At 37.9% G+C, this 25,132-nt stretch overlaps 1 protein-coding gene across 1 annotated transcript in view; it reads left to right on the forward strand.

Annotated features, from left to right (window-relative positions):
- Nucleotides 1-25,132, forward strand: part of GRXCR1 (glutaredoxin and cysteine rich domain containing 1) — a 131,932-nt gene that overhangs the window by 101,273 nt on the left and 5,527 nt on the right. Inside the window, exon 3 of the mRNA XM_063107226.1 lies at nt 18,906-18,971. Within this exon, the coding sequence (XP_062963296.1) occupies nt 18,906-18,971 (66 nt within the window). The remainder of the gene's footprint in view (nt 1-18,905; nt 18,972-25,132) is intronic.

Raw genomic sequence — 25,132 nt, forward strand, 5'->3', positions numbered from 1 at the left:
ATAAGAGATTAACAACAGTAATAATAAACTAGAACAATTATAACAATATACTGTAACAAAAGTTATGTGAATGTGGTTTCTCTCGCTCTGTGTCTCTCAAAATATCTTATTGCATTGTCCTCACCCTTCTCCTTGTGATGACGTGAGATGATCAAATGCCTGTGGGATGAGATGAAGTGACAAAGTGGGACAAAGTGCATAATTTCATCACGCTATTCATAATAATGATGTGCAACTTAAAACTTATGGATTGCTTATTTCTGAACATTTTTAATATTTTCAGACAACAGTTGACCACAGGTAGCTGAAGCTGTGGAAAGTAAAACCACGAATAAGGGGAGACCACTGTACTTCAACATATCTGAAAAAATGGAAAATATGAAAATCAAAATTTCTGAGGACAATATCACAAAAATACCAGAGAATGATAAATTGTAAAAATGTAAATGATTGAATAGAAAGTCATCATAATGGCTAGGCTTCATAAGGGGGAAAAAAAAGGCTGTTCCTGGCTTTCAATAAAAAACAGAGAAAACAAAGCAGGGTTCTCATCTGGGCAGGCAGGCTTGAATTTCACATTTGTGGCAGTCCCCAACAGGGAATCATCTGTCCCAATCATTTCATGTGTTCTAACTTCTCCATAAGGCAGAGGGTCTTGTTTCAAGGAATAATCACCTCTGAAAACAAAAATTTAAACAGAAGAAATGTTTTTCGCCTTTTAAATTATTCTTTTTGATTGTAGCAATTAGTTGGAACTTTATATCACAGTTAAGTTTTGAGAGCTGGTTTAAAAAAAAAAACGACTTGCAAATCAGTAGGTTTGGCTTTTCCAGCCATGAAAGACAGCTCATGTTGTTGACATATCTGGTACCTACATTATTAGGTCCTTCTCGACTGTTGAAAAGTATTTGAAATCAGCAGAGCTTAGGAACAAATGACATCATAGAAGCACAACCCAGATGACAGCTGGGACCCCTGACCACTTAAGCTGTGAAGCTGCATTCTTGGTGCATCTCCCAAATCCTCACCAAGATATTCACGAGCTCTTGAGTCAAGTGGGAGATGGTGAGGGTAGAGGGACCTCCATTCTTATGGTCACTTCTGCCTCTGGTGTCTTTCTTTTTTGTGCAGTTTTTCTCAGTACGTGATAAACACAAAGCACGTGTGAATGGAATTTACTCAAGACACAGAAAGGTGTGAGGACAGATGGAGGAAGGGCTTGCATCACTAACAGAGACAGCTTCCAACAAAACATGAGCTTCCTCAATGGCCTTTTGGTTCCTTGGTCCCTTCAGGTTTTTTTTAGCACATGGCCTTGGTTTGCCACATCTCATCACTGAACTCCCAGGTCCCCCGTCCCCATCCCCCAATCCCTTTTGTCCTCTCCCCTTTCTTTGAAAGCAAAACCAAAGAATCTTTCTTAGCCTCCTACAGAGCAGTGAAAGCACTCTCCTTTGCCACCTTTGGGCTCCTACCCTTCTCCCATCCTCAGGCCTACTTTTTCCCTCAAGATATCCCAGGATCAGCGCATTCCCCTACAACAGCTTTTCCTCTTAAAGGTATGTTGCTTGGCCCAACTATTAGGGATATTTAAAAACTCATTTAAAGTATATCACACACCAAGTTAAGAAAACAACTAAAATTAAAATTTGCTCTTAAAAAGTAGACAAATTAAAACAGCTCAAAGCATATGGTTGGCTGAATTGTTTGTAAGCATCAGTAAATAGACAGCAAGCCCACTAAATTCCTGACATGGTCTGCTATCAGATAGTTGCTGGAGTTTAGTTTCTACTTAATGTGCTTTCTGTTACCTTTTGTGATATATAAGCCTACCATGATTGTGTTATTACCAAAACACACAGGGAGAGGAGGTGAGGACAATCTTATCAATTGGTAATTTCTTCAGCATATACTTGGACCATATATATAGCTATAGGCATTTTCCTCTTCCTTCAACTCCTTTCTCTTTCATAGAGAGGATTAGATGCCTTTGTGGCACAATCAAACTTTCCTTCCCTGGTGGCCAGTTAGCTATGTTTGCAGTAAAAAATACTTTCAATGAGTCTCTACTATTTTTCTTTTGCTTGTATTAAATGTGGTTGTCTTCTTCTTTTTTTTAATTTACCTTGAGCAGGAGCTAAGGCCCACCTTGCCTCAATACTTGGTAACTTGGCATAAGGCTAGATGCTAGACTTTGCAAAGGGTCAACCTTGCTCTCTTAATTGAGTTTTTGACTTGGAAACTATCCAATTTAAAATGCTGAATTCAGGAATCAGTGACAGTTCTTTATGCTACATTGTGAGAAAAGTTATCTTGATTTATGTGGTGTTTTCTTGGAGAAGAAATGTTTTTATTTGCATTCTTAAAAATGTAAGTCCAGCAGTGTATGTAGAAGCTTCCAAATGGCTTGCTTATAGTTGTGTGTGCATGGATATGATATCCTCCTTGTATTTTACTTGCTTTGTCCCTGAATACAGGGCTAGAAGTACTAATAATATGCTTTTTCTGCTTCCTGTCCCTTTTCATCCAACTTACAGATCCCAGGGGCAAAGAGAGGACCATTTATTATGGTCCCATAGATAAAGGAGGAAACTTATGGTTTGATGTAGACAAGACCTGTATTGGACCAGAGTTTAGTTTCTGAGGTGTTATCCAGCATCTTTAATTTCAAAATATACCTCTTTGTTGTAGCCTTTGAAACACTGGTTGGATGCATATTACTATTATAGCACATCCTTTAGCTTTAATTCTATGCTCCTTTTTTTTTTTTTTTGTGAACCGATGCATATTTATTAGTTTTAACCGTAACAAATTGCCAGTGTTCAGTCATTTTTGACAATAATGATAATATTATATGTTTTAGCCTTATGCTGTTCAAGAACAAAGTGCCACTGCAGGATGGGAGACTGTGACCAGGTTGCAAACTCTAGGTATCAAGGAGCCAGAATTCTACCTTGCTGTAGTGAGAGAAATGTGCACTAACATCTAAGATAGGCAGTATGCCTGGGGAAGTGAGACACCAGATGTGGGTGGAGGGCAGGGAGACCAAGCATCCAGCATCTGTTCTTTGTGCTGAATCTTGAGGATTCTCATCCACTGGAGAGGGCAAAGCTTTGGAAAGGCATCTACAGCATGATCTTTCATTCAGCAAACATTTGTGAGAAACTAATATGAGTCTGCTTCTATACTAGAGGCCAGTTGTATACAGTGTTAAATAGATGTTGTCTCTGCTCTCATGGAGCTTACGTTCTATTGGGAGATGGGGGCAGTGGAGGAGCAGATAAATAAACAAGTATTAAATTACAGATTGAAAACTGCAACGAAGTTAACTAGTAGGAACTGGGATTGAGAGCAATCAGAAAAAGGTTACTTAATTTGGTGATCAGAATGGGCATCCTTGTCTTGTTCTTATTCTTAAGGGAAAAGCTTCCCCATTCAGGATAATATTGGTGATTGGTTTGTCATATATACCTTTTACTGTGTTGACATACTTTCCTTCTATACCTAATTTACTGAGAGCCTTTTTCATGAAGTGATGTTGGATTTTGTCAAATGCTTTTTCTGCATCTACTGAGATAATCATATGGTTTTTGCCCTTGATTTTGTTGACAGGGTGTATCACATTTATTGACTTGCATATATTGAACCATTCTTAAATCCTTGGGATGAATCCTACTTGATCAGGGTATATAATCTTTTTGATGTGTTGCCGTATTCTGATTACTAATATTTTGTTGAGGATTTTTGTATCTGTGTTCATCAGAGATATTGGTCTATAGTTTTCTTTCTTTGTTGTATCTTTGGTTTTGGTATCAGGGTGATGCTGACTTCATAAAATGAGTTTGGAGAGTGGCATCTGTTTCAATTTTTTGGAATAGTTTTAAGAGAATTGGTATTAATTCCTCTAAAGGTTTGGTAAAGTTCAGCAGTAAATCCATCTGGTATGGGGCTTTCCTTTTTTGGGAGACTGCTGATTACTGCTTCCATTTCAATGCTTGTTGTTGGTCTGTTCAGGTTTTCTGTGTCTTCTTGGTTCAGTCTTGGTAGATTTTATGTGTCCAAAAATTTATCCATTTCCTCCAGGTTTTCATATTTGTTGGCATATAGTAGTTTATAATAGTCTCTAATGATTCTTGTGTTTCTGTGGTTGTAATGTCTCCTGTTTCATTTCTGATGCCCACTCTTGCCACTCCTATTTAATACAGTATTAAAGCAATCAGGGAAGAGAAAGAGGTAAAGGGCATTCAGATCAAAAAGGATGAAATCAAACTGTCTCTATTTGTAGATGAGATGATGCTTTATATAGAAAAACCTAAAGACTCTATCAAAAAACTCTTAGAGCTGATAAGCAATTTTGGTGATGTGGCAGAATACAAAATCAACACACAAAAATCAGTAGTGTTTTTATACTCCAATCATAAACTAGCAGAAAAAGAAATTAAGAAAGCAAGCCCATTTACAATAGTCATCAAAAAACAAAATACCTAGGAGTCAATTTGACCAAGAAGAAGAAAGATCACTGCAATGAGAACTACAAAACAGAAAACTGAAAAATATTAAAGAGGAAACAAAAAGATGGAAAGACATTCCATGCTCTTGGATTGGAAGAGTTAACATTGTGAAAATGTCTATACTATTCAAAGCTATCTACAGATTCAATGCAATCCTCATCAAAATACCAATGACATTCACCGCAGGAATAGAAAAAACAATCCTAACATTCATAAGAAAAAACAAATACTCTGAATAGTCAAAGGAATCCTGAACATAAAATAAATAAATAAATAAATAAAGCTGGAGGTATTATACTGCCTGACTTCAAATTATACTACAAAGCTATAATAACTAAAACAGCATGATACTGGTATAAAAACAGACACTCAGACCAGTGGAACAGAATAGTGAACCTGGAAATCAACCCACATACTTACAGCCAACTGATGTTTGACAAAGGCTACAATTTCCATTGGGAGAAAGACTGCCTCTTCAATAAAAGGTGCTGGAACAACTGGACATCCATATGTAGAAGAATGAAAATACATCTGTACCTCTCACCATATACCAAAATCAACTCAAACTGGATTAAAGACTTAAATATAAGACCTGAAAATATAAAACTATTTAAAGAAAACATAGGGGAAATACTTCAAAAAATAGGACTGGGCAAAGAATTTATGAATAAGACCTCAACAACACAGGCTACAAAAGAAAAAATAAACAAATGGGATTATATCAAACTAAAAAGCTTCTGTACAGCAAAGGGAAGTATCAACAGAATGGATAGATAACCTACAGAATGGGAGAAAATATTTTCAAACTACACATCCAACAGAGGATTAATATCCAGAATATGCAAGGAACTCAGATACAGTAAAAAAACAAATAATCCAATTAAAAAATGGGCAAAGGAGCTGAACAGGCATTTTTCAAAGGAAGACATACATATGGCCAACAGGTGCATGAAAAAATGATCAACATCACTAAACATCAGGGAAATGCAAATCAAAACTACATCGAGATATCATCTCACCCCAGTTATACTGGCTGGTATCAAAAAGTCAGAGAATAATGGATACTGGTGAGGATGCTAAGAAAGGAGAACCCTTCTACACTGTTGGTGGGACTGTAAATTAGTCCAGCCATTATGGAAAACAGTATGGAGGTTTCTCAAACAATTGCAGATACAGAACTACCATACAATCCAACAATCCCACTTGTGGGTATATACCCAAAGGAATGGAAATCATCGTGTCAAAGGTATATCTACACTCCAATGTTTATTGCAGCTCTATTTGCAATAGGCAAGAGTTGAAACCAACCTAAATGTCCACTGATGGATGACTGGATTAGGAAAATGTGGTAGATATACACAATGGAATACTATTCCACCATTAAAAAGAGTGAAATACTGCCATTTACAGCAACATGGATGAGCTTGGAGAAAAATATGTTAAGTGAAATAAGCCAGGCACAGAAAGAGAAATACTGCATGTCCTTACTCATTAGTGGGTGCTAAGAAAGAAGGAAGGAAAGAAAGGCAGAAGGGAAGAAAGACCACAACAACACATTGAACTTTCAGAAAGAGAGAACAAATCTATGGTTACTAGAGGTGGGAAAGAAGGAGGGTGAGGGAGGTTAGGGAAAAATTGGGTAAGGGACACGAAGAATAATTATGATCTGTAATAATGAATATGCTAATAATATTGACTTGATCATCACATATTGCAAACAAATAATGTGTAGTCCCCAAAACACATATAATTAATTATGCTTCAATAAACACGCTCACTCGCGTGCGCACGCACGCACGCACACACACACACACACCAGTAAACGTTTTTTGAAGAGGTTAAAAAAAAACAAAACCGAAAACCAAAAAGCAGTGAAGGCTTGTTTGAGGATCTGAGACATGAAGCTCAAACTTGAAGCATTACAGTGAGGCCACCATAAAGAGATCCTGGGAGCTGGGCATTCTGCCTGTAGACATTTTGTACATCAAGCATGTGCTAATGCTCAAAGGCAGGAAGGAGCTGGCATATTCTAGGAGGTGAAAGAAAACTGAAAGAAAGCCCAGTGAGAAGCTCATGAGAGAAAGACATAGATGAGGCTGTGCAGTAGGGTTAAAAGAGTTAGGCAGGGCCATGCTGCACAGGATCCTGAAGACCACTGTAAAGAGTTTGGCTTGATATAAGTAGAAAACAAAGGTGGTCAGTGTTTTTAATCAGGCAATGGCAAGTGAAGCAATCATTTATGACTTTGTAAAATAACACTTTAGTATCTGCATGGAGAAGAGATTGCAGACAAGTATGAATAAAACCAGGGAAATAGTAGACCCTTGAAATAGGGAGTTAGCAGTAGAGGTGATGAGAAATTGATGCATTCAAAATAAACGTTGCAGGTGAATCAACATGACTTACTGATGGATTGGATATAGGGTGGTGAAAAATGAGGAGTCAAGGTCAACTGCGAGAATGTTGATTCGAGTAAATGGGTATTTAGTGGTGCTGTTTATAGTTTAGTAACTATGTGCTTTAACTTTAAGAGGCCAAACAATTTCCATATGAGAGAGGATTTATGCTTTGGGTCTTAGAGGCTGCCTCATTTATATATTCTAATAAAATTCTTTGGCTTTTACTCTCACACCTAATAACACCTTAACTGGTTGATTATATATTTTCAAATATTTTCATCCATTTTGCTTTATATTTTAAGTGTTTTGGGGGTTCTTTTTATATTAATTTTCTTAGTCTCCTGTGGCTTTGGTTGTAATACCTTATTTCAGTAATACCTTTATCTTAGTTTTATTTTCTTAGTTTGTCTAGTTTTCATTGATTATAATAAAATTCTTTTTCTTCTTAGAATCTACTGTTTTTTCTTTTTTTTTGGTTTTTACTGCATCAAATATGTTTTTATTTCTTTAAGTTTTTAAAAATCTTTTTGGTATTTAGTAAATTATCTTTGATCTATGACTACTTTGCCTTATTCAATGGCTAGTAAGACAAATGGCTGGTAAGATAATTATGTAGATATCTTTTTTGTTAACCCATCTTCTAAACAAGAGGACTATGTATTTGGTTTCTGGATAGCCCTGGTACAGACCTGGCTACATCCTTTAATGAACAGCTTGCATTTTCATCCATTTGCTCCTGTGCTTCATGGGAAGGAAAATCGAAGATCCACCGGTCAGAACTTTGTCACAGTGTCAGATTGCCTTCATTGGGGGCATAAACGAAATGCTGAAAGAGTCTGTGAGGCACAAGAAATGATAAGACCTGTAATCTGTGTTCTTCACTACCTACCATCACTGTACATTTGACAAAATTTATAATTCATTACTATCATGATGTGTGATTATTAAAAGTAATAAAAATTGTAGTACCAGATATTATTTATTAAGCACTTACTGTGTTCTATACTGGACTGTGGTTTGACATATATTAGTATCATGCTTTATGCTCATAGTAACTCTAAGAGGTAGACATTATTTTAAATATGTTTATACGTGAAAAAATGTGCACTGAAATAGATAAGCTTTGAACTAGGTAGACCTGTATTTGAATTCTGGCCCTGCCAACTGTTAGCGGTGTGATCCTGAACAAGTACTCTTGTAACACTTGACCTTTTATAAACTCTTTGTACCTCAGTTGCCCTATATTTAAGACTAAGGGTTTTAAAAGACAACTTGCAGCGATTTAGTGGAGATTAAATAAGTGATATTGGAGAGCCTCCTTGGAGGAACTGAGGAAAAGTTTCTAAAAATATCTAGAAGGAAACTTTCTGGACATGATTATTATTGCCACCTTATTTTACTTCTTTTCCTAAACCTTGTAGCTAAAATTAACTCTTAAATTTAGGACAGTACCCAAGAGTTTGTGCTGGCCTCTATCTCTCTAATGCTCTCCTCATTCTTTCTCTATCTCTACCCCCTCTCTCACGCTCTCTCTATCTCCATCTCTACCTATATGTAAATCTGTATGTATACATATATCTACACATAAACATTTATGTCTTAGTCCATTAGGCTGCTATAACAAAATACTATAAACTGGGTTGCTTACAAACAACAGAAATTTATTTCTGACAGTTCCGGAGGCTGGAAGCTGCGCAGTTCAAGATAAGTCACCATCAGGTTTGGTGTCTCGTGAGGGCCCACTTCCTGGTCCACAGATGGCCGTCTTCTCCATGTCCTCACATGGCGAAGAGATAAAGCAGCTCTCTGGGGCCTCTTTTATAAGGGCACTAATCCTACTCTAATCATGATCTAATCATGTCCCAAAGGCTCCACCTCCTAATATTGTCACATTGGGGGTTAGGATTTCAACATAGGAATTGGGGGGGGGGGGGAACACAAACATTTAGTGTATAGCAACCTCTCTTTCTGTATATATACATGTATATATCTGTCTGGGTGTATGTCTATGTATCTATGTATCTAAATATTATTTATCTGAATCATAGGTATTGATTTAAACAAGGTATACATATACTTGTCTCTCAAGTAAATCTGAGTTGTAGTTGTATTAGTCCATTTCTGTTGCTTATAACAAAATAACTGAAACTGGGTAATTTACAAAGAAGTAAAATCTATTTCTTACAGTTTCAGAGCATGGGAAGTCCAAAGTCCAAGGACCATATCTGATGAGGGCCTATTCTTAGTTGTAACTCTACAGCAACACAGGGTATCACATGGCAAAATGGCAGAAGCAGAGAGAGACAGAGAGAGAGAGAGAGAGACAGCTTCTCAAATGCTCTCCTTTTAAAGCCATCAGAACCATGCACATGACCATCATTAAATCATCAGATGGATTAATCCATTCACTAAGGCATGGTCCTCATAATCTAAACACCTCTTCAACGCTCCACCTTTCAATCGCCATAATAGAATTGCCCACCCTCAAAAGTTGCAGGGGGGATTCAGTTTCAATGAGTTTTGGGGGAAATTCAATCCACAGCAGTAGTGGTCCACAGGTGTAGATTTCTTTGCTCCATAAGTGATTCTTCTGTCTAGTTGCACCTGCCTTTAGGGTGAGCTCTCACTTCATGGTTAAAAATGGTTTGACTCTGTTATACTTTATCCAGACTCTTAGAAGGTAAAAAGAGAAAGGATGGGATGAGTAGTTTGCTTTCAAGAGTATAGCCTGGAAGCTGTATACATTACTTCTGCTCATATCTCATCGGCAAGGACTTAGTCACATAGCTTCACTTAATGACACTGGATGCTGGGAGATAGTCTTCCATTAAATGCTGTGCCCAAATAAATTTCAGTGGATTCTCTAACTGAAAGGAAGAATGGAGAATGGATAGTAGCAGTGTGGTGGGAATAATTATTATTCTGTCCTCACTATTAATAGAAGGAAGATAGCTCCATTAAGAAGATCGCTGCAGTTGATTTAAAGAAAAAAAGTTGACAATGAGTTTTTCAAAAAGGCTCTTTGGAATTAGACTCAACAGAAAGTCCACTACTTATGCTAGTGTTCTGAAAACAAGGATAATAAATAATATTCTTGTTACTAAGGTTCTATGTGTGCCAGGCACTATGATTAGCATTAACATGCATTATGTTATTTCCTACAATCCTACATGATAGAAATATTTTTCTCTTCAAAAACAGGTTTTGAGGGTTTAAGTAACTTGCCCAAGCACACATAGCTAATAAATAGAAGAGACGGGAGTTAATGTGTGACTGAGCCCACAGTTTTTATCTCAGTGTCATAGCCTGCTCAACATATCCTGTTACCCATATGATTCACTTTTTTTTTAACCCCAAGGTTACAGGAAGATTCCCTTCATCTTTATCTTCTTGTTTTGAAAACACATAATGAATAGGCTCAAGCAGGGATCGACCACAGAAGAATAAAATCATCTGATTGATTGCTGGTTGTGCAGGTTACTTTCTGTTTTCCCTTATAGATCCACTTTCTCCCTTTCTCTGGCCTGTTCTAAGCCTCAGCAAGGAGAGCTGTACAGAGTGTAAAACATAGGTGTCTTTGCCCTCTGACTTCTAGCTGGGTTCAGCCAGAGGGAGGCTGGAGCAGGAAGTCTGAGAGGCTAGGCATTAATTTCTTCTGCTCCCTTCATCCTCAGGTGCCTTTTTGGCAGGTGTTGAGTTTCTCTTAGTTCCTTCCCCATGGCTACCTCTCTTGTTAGCCTCTGTAACACCATACGTTTCCCGGGAACCTTAGACCTAGGAGTGATAACAGTTTCCTGTTACTGACACTTCCTGGGCACATCACCAAGCCTGTCGATTTACTTCACCTTATCCACACTTCTGGAGTGGGGCCCTTCAATAAATGCTTTTAAATTAAACTCTTTGGGCATGCTGTCTGTTTCCTGCTAGGATCATGAAAGATAAGCTTATTCTCATGAATTTAAAGAAGAACTATTGTTAGACAACCCATGACTCTGTAGTGTTGTAGTGCCTTATAAAAATGGGATACCTGTTTTATTTCATGACCATAAACTTTAGCACCCTGTAGGGAGGTCTTTTCAGGTGGCAGCTAGGGGTGGTGTCTTCAATCCTCCAGTTATTTTACTAAGATAGTAACAAGAATAATAAAGGAATTTTTACTGAATGTAAAAGCTGCGGTGCTGAATATTTAGTAACCTATCCATGTCTAAAGATCCTTGGATCCCAGCTGGGATGAGAGCCCATTTGAGTTGGAACTCTGTCCTGTGAATGGAATTTTAATTGACATTTTGGTGGACTAATTATATTTCTCAATTACTCTCACAATTTGAATCTTCCTCAAGTATTTTTTTGCTGAAGAGTCATGGGTTGTTTAATAATGGTTCTTCTTTACACTCATGAGAATAACTCATGAGAATAAGGTATGCTGACTCCATACTGTCCCAGAAAAACAACCAACTCAATTTTCTTCAAGCAATACTGTTCACTAACTGTCCTCAGTCTGACTCTTCAGAGAGCCCTAGCTAAAAGCTAGCTAAACCTCCCACAGTAAAGAACACTTTATCCATTCTGTAATTTAGCTAAGAACTTTCATGGCTAGGAAGTCATTAAATTTCATGCTTTTCTTTTTAATAGGCCGCAAAATTGTGTCTTTCTTCCCAATGTCTTGCATGAGGAGTAAATGTTATGAGGGGTCTTCAAAAAGTTCATGGAAAGGTTTGTATTATCGTTTAATTCTACTTTTTCACATACTTTTTGAAGTACCCTCGTATTAAGCCCAATCATTTTATTCCCATTATGTTTTTCTCTTACATTCTTTGTTACTTTATGATGACATCATCCAAAAACAATGTGAGGTTCTTGTCAACCTCCATTAATCTTTCATTATTTGTTAACTCTAGACAGGATATATTTATGGACCAAATTTTTTGTGCTCAACATTGATTCTTAGATACTCTTAGAAAATTTACTATAACTGCTACTAATAAATGACTGCTATTTATTAAGTCCTGTTATGTGTCATGCAATGTTCTAGACTCATATACCATCTCATATAATCCTTACAACAACACTGTAAGCACTATTATACCCAATTTACAAATGAGGAAACTGAGTCTTGAAGAGTTTAAGGTACTTGTACAAGTTAACTTGTCAGTGGAGGAGCTAGGATTTAATCCAAGGTCCTATAAACAAACAAACAAAAATGTTGGTGAGCTAAACCACTACATTCTGAAAATCAATTTATGCTGAAAGAATATTGGGGATACAGCAGACAATACTCTTAAATCTGTTGAATAGAATGATATTCTGGCTTCTTCCAGTTCCACCCCCATGCTACTTTTTAAAAAAAATCTGATAACTTGATATCACTTTTATATAATTTAATATTAATTTTAAAGGAATGGGGGAGATGGCCTTCTGCCATAGTGAAGCAAATAATACATCCCCAAGATCATTTATTTTGATGATATGGCTTTATTATAAAAGACCAGGATTGGCCTCTATGGAAAATTGTTTTTCTTACAACTACACTGGAAAAAGTGGCTCAGCACTAATTATATAAAATTAAAGTCACTGTCAGGCATTTTCTGACAGCCAGAGGTCTGGTTTACATAATTGCAAAAAACAAGTCAACTAGTTGAGTTAATTTTGCAGTTAATTCTTCCTGCCAGGGATGCAGTAAAGCCATGCTCTTTAGCATGAGGTTATTCACAGGAGCCTTCACTGTGTTTTTTGAGACACTGGTGGGATATTGCTACACCTGCTTTGAACATTTTCTAAGGCTAAGTGTTTGGTGAACTCCAGGGACTCAGTGGAGTGTGTTCATGTGCTGGAGAAGATCCAGAGCTGATTGCTGAAGTAAATTCTGACTTTGCCGGCAGGGCTTAGGTGGCCCATTTCCAGGCAGAGTTGATGTAACCTCCCATTTTCTGTGGGCACAGCAGTCACAGCACCAAACATTTATTGAGCACGTCCTTTGGCAAGCATTGTGCTAGGTGCAGGCTGAGAGCCTTCAGTGCCAACCCTGCCATCTGCTTTCCTGGTTACACTGCAGAAGAATTCCTTATCAGTCAGTACCAGAGAGTCCTGGCCTCCTGGTCCTCATCAGAGAAGGCAGCCTCCAGGGGTCTGCTCTTCAGTTGTATCAGTGCCCAGATGAGAGAAGCAATAGAAGAAATCGCTTAGACCGTGTTCATTCCTCTCACTCCTCTAGGTAATGGCATTTTGGCATCAATTCACATCAGCATGGCCCCTTGCACTTCACAAAGGTGTATTTTGATAAAAGCCCTGGCTTGGTTTTCTTTTTAAATTAGCAGTTATTATGAGAAACGGCTGTTTGGAATATAATGCTGTATTTACTAGAGAAATGCTGAAGACATTAGTACAGCAAATACTTGTTGATTGCCCATGGTATACCACACAAAGCGATAGCCCCTGTAATCACTCCTGGGATTGCTGTGCAGTGGGGCACAACGTGATCTGAGAGCACCGAGGAGGGAAGGACTGATTTTGTCTGGGAAAATCAAAGAAGCTTTACTGAGAAGGTAGCATTTCATGAAAGATATATAGCAGTTTCCCAAGAGGTGGTGGGGAGAAGGATAAAAGAAATTTCAGGCAAAGGATGAAACATGTGCAAAAGCATACAATCTAAAAAGGACCTGGAATGTCCAGGAGAAGGAGAGAAAGGGCTTGTGATATCATAAGCCCCTGAAACCTTGTATACAAGGTTGAAAAGATTGGTGCAATTTGACAGGGAAAGCGTTTGTAGGTCATGCTGAGGAGTTTGAGTTTTACTCTAGTGACTGCAAGATACTCTAACAAGCAGTGTGGGTGTACAACCAAATATGTAGAGAGAAATAAATGGCAGGAAGGCAGTTAAGGGAGAGGGAAAGTGAGCCTGGTTTAAGTTAGCAGGAGGGGGAAAATTTGTCCTCGTTGGATTCAAGAACCATTTCTGTAATAGCATTTATTTGGAATCAATTTTTTTAATGATTAACAAAAATGCAAGGACATTATTTATTATATTAGCCTGTCTATCTAAAATTTTATATAAGGCATTGTATAGGCTATTGTATTAAGAAAAACTCTGTTTCTTCTGAGAAGCTGGCCAAGAAACAAATTTAAGTCTCAATCATAGCTATCATTTTAATACATACAGGGTATTTTCTGTGTCCTGAATTCCTATTCAGTTCTTATTTTATTATATGATGGTATGGATCTTTTATTGCAAGCTGATTTCTTAGTGCAACGAAGTGGTATATGAATAAATACAAAGAAAATAAAACAATGTATATGTATGTATCTCATGTATATACACACGTGTGTGTGTGTGTGTGTGTGTGTGTGTGTATGTATGTATTAAGATTTGTGTTTGTTTTTGGTTCATGTGAACTTTGTTTTTAATGCTTCTGGACCCCTCAGAAATGCCTAAGTCAATAGTTTTGAAACATTGCTGTTCCATATGGGATTCCAGGGCCTGGATATCAGCAAGGGTTATAGCTATAATCTGTGCGTGTGACTTTAAATAATTTTAGGGCAAAAAGTGCTTGTCTGATTTTTTTGTTTTGTTTTTTGATAATGATGCTGAGAAACTCTAGAAACTCTTCCTGAAGACCTAGAAGAGTGTGCTAAATACAGGCTGGCTTCTACCACTTTACTGTTTAATTCAGCTTACCATGTAAAGTAGATTGCTTATGCCGCAGCCTGGTATCTTACCTATGCTTCCTCCAGGGCATCAATCCAAAATGCTATGCAGGCTGCTAGGAAGTTATGGAACACAGCTTTTCTTCTTATCTTGCATGAAAAGAAATGGTGACCATGAGGGGATATGTACGTATAACAATATTTGGTAGCCTTACTGTCTTAATTAATTGCCTGCCTTCATTCTGTCTGTGTGCTCAGTTAACTACTGTTCTTCCTGAAGATAACAACTTAATTGTTACTTTATGGGGAGAGCCTTTCCTTACCTTCTTGATTAGGCTAAATTTACCTTATTATTGCTTCTTAGCATCTTGTAACAATGTCTTCTTTGTGGTATTTATGACAGTTATAAATAAGTTTACATTTATCTGTCTGATCTTTTGTTTAAATCTGTGTCCTTCAAAAGACATTGCATTCCCTCATCACATGGAGCCATTTATGCAACAATAAGCATTTTTTTTCTTATTATCGTATCTCTAACACTTAGCACAGTGCATAATCCATAATGGGGCTCAAAATAGTGTTGGATGTGGAAATGAATGAGTGGGTGCATGTATGAATGAGTGTGGTGAACCATTTTTGCACAGCCATTGATCAAAACTGGTGGGTAGGTATTCTGGCAATCTTAGTTGGCAGAGGACTGACTTCTTCTTCCGCCTTTATCTTATTCTTCGAAAGTGTGAATCTCTTCCTTTGTGATCAATATATAAGGAAAAATTATATAGACTATCTCATCTTTGTGAAGCTTGTTACATGTAAAATAAAGTGGCTTGTTCACATGTTACGGCTCTCTTCTTAGAATTTTAAGTAATGAAGACTTTGGCTGAGGTAGAGTTGATTTCATGTATTGAAGGGTAATGAGCTAGGTCCTTTCCTGGCATGCATAACATATTCTAAATAACTGAATTAGACATGGTGCTGAGATAAAAAAGAAAAAGAACTGGGACATGTCATAGCTTCCCTGGCACATTCATTCTAGGTGTGGAGTCATTGCGGTGAAGCTTTCATTCACTTGAACTTCTTGGGCACCTCGTCAACAGTGAGTCCTAACCAAAGACTCTCACGCAGACTAGCAGTTGTCTGTAGTATTTTTTCACTAATGCAATTTTATATCACTAAGCAAGCAGCACACATGGCACAACGGAAAGAGTGCAGGTTGTAGAGTCAGCTTGACCTGAATTCAAGATCTGGCCAGATTAACGGGAGATCTGATGATTAACTGAAAGGCCCTGGGCACACATCTTATTCTCTTCCAATTTTAGGCCTTTTATTTAAAAAATTAAGATAATAATGCTTACTTTGCACCAATGACTAAAAGAGTCTGTAAAGCACGGAACACATTACTATTATCATTACTTTCAGTGTTATGTCAATTTTGAGAATAAATTGATCTGAATCAATTAAAAAATATACCAGAAATATTTCCATAAGTATCTTTGATAAACTATGCCAGGTAATAGAGTGATTAGTTAATCCCCACTAGCAGGAAATTGAATGGTGGAGTTATACATAAAAAGTTCCAAGCTCATGTGCGATATTCTTAGCCAAATGCCAACCAGGAAAAGGTTATTTCCTAAGAATGTCAATGCTTAGAGAAATGCACTCCATTTTGTGAACATGAGGGTTTCTTTATATGCAAGTAGTAATGGGAATGCCTTTGACATAAAAACGTGAGAGATAAGACCTTTGCAGTTTGCAAAGCCGTGAAAGCGGTAGATTGAGAGCTATGCTGACAAATGTTCCAAACCCAAGGTGGGAGAGATCTGTAATTTTTCCCTGAAATTTGCCAGGTAGGCTGAGATCTCCATTCTTTTGTTGCTGCTGCTGTGCTTAGGATCAGAGAGGGGGATCATCTGATTTCCTTGTCCTCGAGTAGGATTTTTGTACTTCAGCTCAGCAATGGCAGTCAGGTGGAGGACAGAGACATGGGACCCAGTGGGGAACAGGAGATTTTGGCTACTTAAACTGCTCAGTGAGTGACACAGGGACCAGACAGCTGGTCCCAAGGAAAAGATCTGAGGGCAGGCCAGGTGGAGGTGCGGAGGCCACGTTGAAAAGCAGCAGTTGAGCAGGAGACTAGGTACTCAGCTGCCTGTTCTCTGTTACTATGCAACTTTTTTTCCAACCTGAAGCACGTGGTGTGCCACCTGTAGACTAGACACCCAAGTGTCTTGCAGATCAAAGACCATGATGCCTTTAGGTACATCCCTCAATGTGAGCCAAGCCTGCACTTCTCCTGCGACATGAGCTCAACTCCCATAATAGTAATGCTGCTGAAATTATTGGGCTGAGGCAGAGCATATTTCATGTATTCAGGGATAATGAAATAGGCCCTTTCTTGGCATATGCCTTGTATTCCAACAACTGACTAAGCCACAATGCTACTGTAAGAAAAGAGCTGGGAAGCAAACACATAACATGTCCTCTGGTAGATTCATTTTTTTGGACGCATTGTGGTGCATTTTCCTTTGTTTGAGAAAAATGAGGCCTTAGTTCATGTACCAAATTCCCCAGAGGCATTTTCCCATTTTAGCTTAGCTAACTCTTAAAAGAAATAGAATGTAGCAAAACTAAAATCTTACCAGTTATTACTGAGTTTTAGACTTTAATGTTTTGTCATGGTGCTTTCATTACCTTTGTTCTTACTTTAGGTGTGTCACGTCTGCATTCCTGGCAAAACTACCAACAAATAAAGAAATAGATCCTGCCTTATAGAGCCATATATATTCTCTGTAGCCCTGTGCGTTCATTTCATGGTGCTTTTCAATATATCAACTTGACATTTCTGATGGCGATTAAGATGATATGAGTTATATAAGACAGACTGAAGTAAAATGAAACAGAGAAGTAAAGGCTCCTATACGTCACTGCAGAATTGCCTCCCTTATTTTAGAAATCTTGCTAAGTCTTCAAGGACCTGGTCAAATGCCACCAATCTCAGCAAGCCTTTTCTACCCTCAATAAGCAGATCTGTTTTCTCCCTGTTGTGATTTCTTAGCTCATTTTTTTTTCTGCATCACTCATTTGGCACTTATTTTCCATTCTACAGTGTGGGTTACTTTTTTGTGTGTTTACAGAAAAATAGATCGAAACCTCCATAAAAATGAGGACCTTTTAATTTTTTAAATGAGTCTTTGTGTTTTTCACCCTGCTTAGCATGAATAGAAATCCCCCCAAATATTTATTGTGTGCTGATATTTCTCCCTGTCTTGTTCACTAACCAAAAATAAATTCGACATCTATTCTGAGCCAGGAACTGTGCTAAGCGCCAGGGACACAATGTGAACAGGCAGATGTGGTCTCTGCATTTGATGAGAAGTAATTACTTCAAATTTTCCTTCTTCCCTCCCTGTGGTCATATGTTGGGAAGCAGAGTGGGAAGGAAGGAAAAATAGGGTAGTTAGAAGAAACATGGTGAGTTTGCTGGAAAGTGCACATATCGCTCCTTTTCTCTTCTTCGCAGTAAAGTTTTTTTTTTTTTTTTTTTTTTTTTTTTTTGTCGTTTTTTCGTGACCAGCACTCAGCCAGTGAGTGCACTGGTCATTCCTATATAGGATCCGAACCCGCGGCGGGAGAGTCGCCGCGCTCCCAGCGCAGCACTCTACCAAGTGCGCCACGGGCTCGGCCCCGCAGTAAAGTTTTAGGTATTAAAAACATCAGCTCTGGTGTGAGTCCCCTGCCTGTATTTATATTCCCTCTCTGCTTCCTCTCTGCGTGACCTCAGAATTGCTATTTAATCACACTGAGGCTTAATTTGTGTTAATAGTAGAGTCTCCTACATCAAATAAGATGATGTTTGGTGCCTAACTCACAATACGTACTTAATTAGTGTTGGTGGTTATTTTTATAATTATTAATAACATTGTTAGCTACTGTTATCTTTACAAGCATGACTCTGAGGAGGGCCATGTCCAGGACTGCTTGGATCAGGGCACAGAAAACACAGGCTGGGAATTTGCTCAGAGGCTTCCTTTCCCAGATAGTAGAGCTGGCTCCAGCCTCCCAGAACAACTCTAAAGGGGTTGCTGGATTCTTCCAAACCTGGATTTAAATCTGTTGGCTGTGGGCTTCCCAGAGCTTCCCTGCCATGGTCAGTCTTAAGCCTCACTAGGTGGGAGAATATGTGACAGTAAAGAGAAATTTCTTCTCTTCAGTGGCCTTCTGGTCATAAGTTTACTCTGATCTGAAGGGAAGAATTGTGGCCAGTATTTTGTAGGTTAAGTTTTCCTGGCTAGAACTTTTTCTCAAATACTAACAAAATGGATTTTCTTTCCCCCCTACCCTCTCTTGTTAATAGGGCGCTGAGAAAATTTTGTCAATGAATGAATCAGGAGAACTGCAAGACCTCTTAACCAAAATTGAGGTAACTGTGCTTTTAGAAACTTATTTTTAGTAATCAAAATGTTAAACACATTCAGATTGTAATCAGGTTTTTCTAATTGAATTTTTTCCCCTGTGTTGTTACAAATATGTAACAGGATTCATATGGCAGCTGTAATTTGATATCATCTGCCATTAGGTTTGCTCCTGCTAGAGTGACTTTAATGTTGACTTCTAACAACCTTCTGTCATTAGATGAAAATTCTGGTCAGCTTTATTCGAGCCTAATTCTCTGTAATAGAGATGGCGATGAGGTATTTCAAGTCGAATAATTGTCTTGAAGTATATTTCAAATCTTTTGTTGAAAAGACTTTATTTTCCCCATAGACCAACTCATCATTTCTAAAGATTGAAAAATAGTTCTCAAAAAACACATTTTAATTTTTGTTTCTATGCTTATAGTTACAGCATCAGAGAAATACTTAAATATATAATGTATCAAATTAATATGTAAATAGGAAGCCCTTGTCACATCTCTGCTAAATTATTATATCAGCCTATTTCTCCAAGGGTACTTCAAAAAGCTCATGGAATACTAGAATTAAAAGATAATACAAATCTTTACATGAACTTTTTGAAGACGACTCATATGTAGGAGGATCGTATACTTTATCATCCAGACTGAGACACTTTGAGAATGAAAAGTAAGCATTAGTAATCATTCTGGGACAGCAAACATGAAACAGGACATTCCCAGGTCAACTAGGCTATATGGTCACCCAGTATCTACACCACTACTGGTTCTTCTTGGCATAGCCTCCTTTGCTAACCTTATTTCTGATTCTCTACCATGCCTTCCACTTCAATCAAAATAAAGAACTATGTGGTTTCCTGTAGTTTCTTGCTACTATTCCTTTGGGCAAGCTGTTCTCTCTGCCTAGAATGCCCTTGTTCCAATTCCTCATCTCCCTCCATCATTGTTAAGGCCCATTTGCAGTATCGCTTCTTCCAAAAATCATTTCTGATCTCTCCCACCTTTGAATTTCTATAACCCTCTTTTTGTTGGGTGTTTATCAAAGTCTTCCTTATACTACCTTTCTTTGGGTATTTGACTCATGTCCCAAGTGAACTATATGCTCTTTGATTGTAGAAATTATGTTTTATTCATATTGTGATCTTGCTCAGAAGGAAAACACAATGTATATATTCATTCAACAAATATTTATTGAGTACTTACTATTTACAGGCACTTTGCTAAAGCAGACAATGATGCTCTCAAAGTACTGCTTGCATATAGTAATAACTCAGAAGGGTTTTGTATTAGCTATGTCATAATACAAACAATAACGTTATGTTTAGAGACTGGTCCAGTGAGGATGGAGCCAGAGAGAAAGAACTTACAAAGGAAGGTGCTGGGTTTTACGAAAAGAACTTACCATGATCTGATTTTTGAGTTCAAAAACCACAGGATAAATTTAGAGTCTTACTTGTTTGCATTAAGAGTTGCTTAAATTTCTGTGGTTTCCACGATTTATAGTTCTGATGAATTATGGCTTGGAAATCAGCAGATTTTCGCTTCATCTTCAGCTCTGATGAAGGCTGTGTGACTTTGGGCACATTCTTTTACCTCTCAGGATTTGATTTCTTCACCTGTTATGTGAGGGTGTGTACTTGATAGTCTAAAACTCCTGGCCAAAAAATCTAGGTGGATTTATTTCTTTTCTTTTGTTCCCTTACAGTGCTCCAATCCCATGAAACCATCAATTTAGGTTAATGTGCTTCTTTTTATTTAAAAATTTTAATTTGGTTAATGTTTATTATTACTTTCTGTGGACATTTAAAAATTTATGTAAAAGTGTTATATAATATATTTAATTTTGTTTTGAAGTATTTTTGCTAGCCAATATGTTTTTAAGAACCACCTCTATTGCTGTGTCAACATTTAATCTATTCTAACTGCTGCATGCTTCTCTATGGCAGCTCTGTCCTATAGAACTTTTTTGATGATGGACATGTTTTATATGTGTATGGTACAAAACAGTGGCCACTGGCTGTGTGTGACTACTGAGCACTGAAAATGAGAGTAGTGTGACTGAGGAATTGAATTTTTAATTTTATTTCATTTTACTTGATTTAAACTTTATCAAATAGCCAAGAGTGGCTAGTTGTTCCTGTTTGGAGTGCAGCTCCATAGTGCCCAACCACTATTTTTTATCTACCCAGTTTTCCATTGATGGTCACCCACATGTCCTCTAACTTCCCCCCTCAAACAAACAGTGCTACAGGGAACAACCTTGAACATGTTGCCTAATGGATTTCCCTAAGAATAGAAATCGCTGGATAATATCTTATGCAACTACTCGTACAGTTGGCCTTTTGTATCCACAGATTCTGTATCCATGGATTCAACCACCTTGGATCAAAAATATTTGGAAAAAAACACAATAAAAAATAACAGTACAACAACAAAAATAATACAAATAAACAATACAGTATAACAACTATTTACATAGTATTTACATTGTATTAGGTATTATAAGTAATTAGAGATGATTTAAAGTATACAGGAGGATTGTGTAGGTTACATGCAAATACCATGCCATTTTTATATCAGGGACTTGAGCATTGGTGGATTTTTTTTTTTTGGATAATCTATTTTTTTATTAGCATATTCATTATTACAGATTGTAATTATTCTTTATGCCCCTTACCCGACCAATCACTCTCCAGTCCTCCTCCCCCACATCTCTAGTATCCTTGGAGGTTTGTTCTTTCCTTCTAAAAGTTCGATATATTATTGTGGTTTTTCCTTCTTTCCTTCCTTCCTTCCTTCCTTCCTTCCTTCCTTCCTTCCTTCCTTCCTTCCTTCCTTCCTTCCTTCCACCCTCCCTCCCTCCCTCCCTCCCTCCCTCCCTCCCTCCCTCCCTCCCTTTTTTCCTTCCTTTTCCTTCCTTCCTTCCCTTCTTTCGTAGGACCTAGTTATGAATGACGATGTGTGGTATTTCTCTTTCTGTGTCTGGCTTATGTCACTCAACATAATTTTCTCCAAGCTTGTTTTGATATCCGCAGGGGGAGGGGGTCCTGAAACCAGTCCTCCCAGATACCGAGGGACAACTGTACCTAATTTTCTAGATAGTTCCAGATGGCTCCTTGGAATGGTTGCACCAGTCAACAATTCCTCCTATAGAGAAAGAGGTTTCCGATGTTCACACATTCCTGAAAATATTTTACATTATCTTGTTTTCCAATTTTTGCCAGAGTAATAGATATAGATGTATATCACCTTATTGTTTTAATTTACATTTTTCCGGTTACCAGTGAGTTTGAACATCTCATTGTATGCTTGTTAGATTTTTACATTTCCTCTTCTGTAAACTATGTATTCTTATACCTTGCCCATTAAAAATCTTGGAATTGTCTTTTTTGTTTTTGGTTGATTTTCAGAAGATCCTTGTATACTTTAGCTATGGATTTCTAGTTGGTTTTAGTCATTGTCAATATTTTGTCCCCGCTTTCCAGACTCTCTCATGATGTCCTCCATCTAACAGAAATTCTCTATTATGTTAAATCAAATACATCAGTTTTTCCTTATGTTTTGTGCCTTTGAACATTTATTTATGAAGTTGTCTTCCATCTTAAGGCCACAAATATCTTATCCTCCATTTTCTTCTATTAACTTTATAATTTTTCACATTTAGGTCTTTAATTAGTATAGAGTCCACTTCTACTTTCTTACATATGATGAGCTAGCTTCCCAACACCACCTACTAAGTATTCTATTTTTCCTTGTTGCTTTGTTGTGCCAATTTTACTTTATAGTATATCCCCATATATACTTGAGTCTTTCTCTGAGCTCTCTACTCAGTTTCATTGCTCTGTTTCTTTTTGCATCAGTATCATACTGTTTTATTTCTATGGATTAATAGCATCTTTTTGAGTCTTTTGAGGTGATTCTCCCTCATTACATTTCTTTTTAAAGATTGATGATTGACTTAGCTATTCACAGACTTTTATTCCTTTGAGGCTATAATTCTTTGATTCTGCAACTTGAATAATAGCACGATGATAGATTAACATACTCTCTCTCTCTCCCTCAGCTCAAAGAACTTTGGAAAGAAGATATTTTTCTCTTCAGCAAGTCTGTCTCCATTCTACAGATGACATAAATAAGGCACAAACATTTAAGACTTTTTCTAATGTTCAAAAGAATGGTATGGTACTGGCTTTTACTGTTGTTATAGGAACTGTAAGGTGCTGTAACTCCGTTGCACTGCTTTGCCTATATAATAAAACTGGTAGAGACTTTGTAGCCATCCAAGAAAGCCCACAATCCTGCCTGAGAGGGGTCTGGGGTTTAAGGGAAATTAACCCAATTAAAGAGAGTGGTCCTAGAGAAGCATTGGGAGAGCCAAGCAAAGTGGATAAGGGATGTAAAATTCAGGTCCAAACCCTTCCCATTCTTCTGGTTGACTTTTGGCAATGGAGTGAGAGTTAAATATTCATGAGGCAGAAAACATTGGAGTCCTCCCTATGTAGCAGGTAATAGTCTTGGTGTATATGTATTAAGACACTGAAAGCTCACAGCAACTTGGCTAGACGGATTCTATTATTATCCCCATTTTACCACAAGGGAATGAAGACACAGAGAGATTAAATCACTTGCTCAAGACCTTATAGATAGTTAGAGTTCCATTCTTGACTCTAATCAGCCTGACTCCACAGCCCATGGTCTTAACCATGAACCTGTGCTGCCATGACTCTCAGATTAAGTGTCATGTAGGTGTCTGGGAAGTCTGACTGTATTATGGCAGGACACAAGGCCAGGGTAAGAAGTTTACTGGTAGATAAGCAGATTATTAGGTCCAAGGAATAAATTGGTTTTGACATGGGGCTGTGATACTAGTGGGACATCCTGGAAGATGGGCAACTGGTGATAACTTTAGAGAGAAACTAGACAGATCCCACCAAGTTCTAGTTTGCTGCTACTTGGGTTGCCACATGGTAGTCTATGACCACCTTTGGTACTTGTAATTCAGGTCCCAGTTTTCAGTTGTTATCCCAAGTGACGGTGAGCAAAGAGACCTAGCAGTTGTGGTTGGGCCACCAAAAATGGAGTCAGCAAATAACTTCAAGTTTTCTGGCTTAAGAATCCTAGCATCTCTCTCACCCAAGTGAAAATTGCTCTGGGAAGGTGAGTGGGTCTGACCTGTTGATAAAGGTTATCAGTGACCTCAAACATGAGGGCAAAGTTACCAGAAGCAAGTGAAACATGTGAGAGTTGGTATAGAGACCAGGGGTCCTGCTCCTGAGATGACAGTTGTAGGTCATCTTCTCAACAAGATATGAGCTCCATGTGGACTCAGATTTTCATCTGTTTGGTTCTGTCTTTTACCTTTAGTGCCTAGAACAGGGATTGGCATGTAATAGGCACTCAATAAACATTTGTTGGTCCGGCCAGTGGCTCACTCGGGAGGGTATGGTGCTGATAACACCAAGGCCATGGGTTCGGATCCCGTACACAGATGGCCGGTTGGCTTACTGGGTGAGCGTGGTGCTGACAGCACCAAGTCAAGGATTAAGATCCCCTTACCAGTCATCTTTAAAAAAAAAAATAAATAAATAAACATTTGTTGAGGGAATAGATGAATGAATCCTCTTTCATCCAAGAGTTTTTGGAGGAGGCAAAGCAGTTAAGAGATGAAAAGGAAAAGAAAATCATTATTTTACGTAGGGGAATATGTGGGTTAAAAGGATGAAAGTAAACACCATTTTTGATAATATTTATTATTCATTTATATAAATAAACATGGTAGAGATAAGAAGCAAAGAGATGTCTAAGGATTCCCCCCAAAGCAGTAACTGAGAGGGATACCTGATCCTGCTGGTGTTCACGCAGAGAGAGTCAGGGGAATGCTGAGATGTATTAGCATACCACTGATTCTGGCAGACACTGGATTAAAAAGCTCAGGTGGTCGAAATGCTCTAAGTAAATTTTTGCCTTGCTATTTATTTTTGAAAATATGAGTGGTTTTGCTGTCATTTTTACTGAGATTGCCAATATAGTGTCCACTTCCTGCCCCCCGCCGCCCGTTTTTGTAAAGCTTATAGTAATTACTTGGTCTGATTCTCCCCTGAGGGATGGTGACTGCTTGTTTGTTATGCATGAAGAGCAGAGAAAAGATTCCCAGCCACACACTGAGTGTG

Source organism: Cynocephalus volans, chromosome 9 (genome assembly GCF_027409185.1).
Source record: "Cynocephalus volans isolate mCynVol1 chromosome 9, mCynVol1.pri, whole genome shotgun sequence".
Classification (NCBI taxonomy): domain Eukaryota; kingdom Metazoa; phylum Chordata; class Mammalia; order Dermoptera; family Cynocephalidae; genus Cynocephalus; species Cynocephalus volans.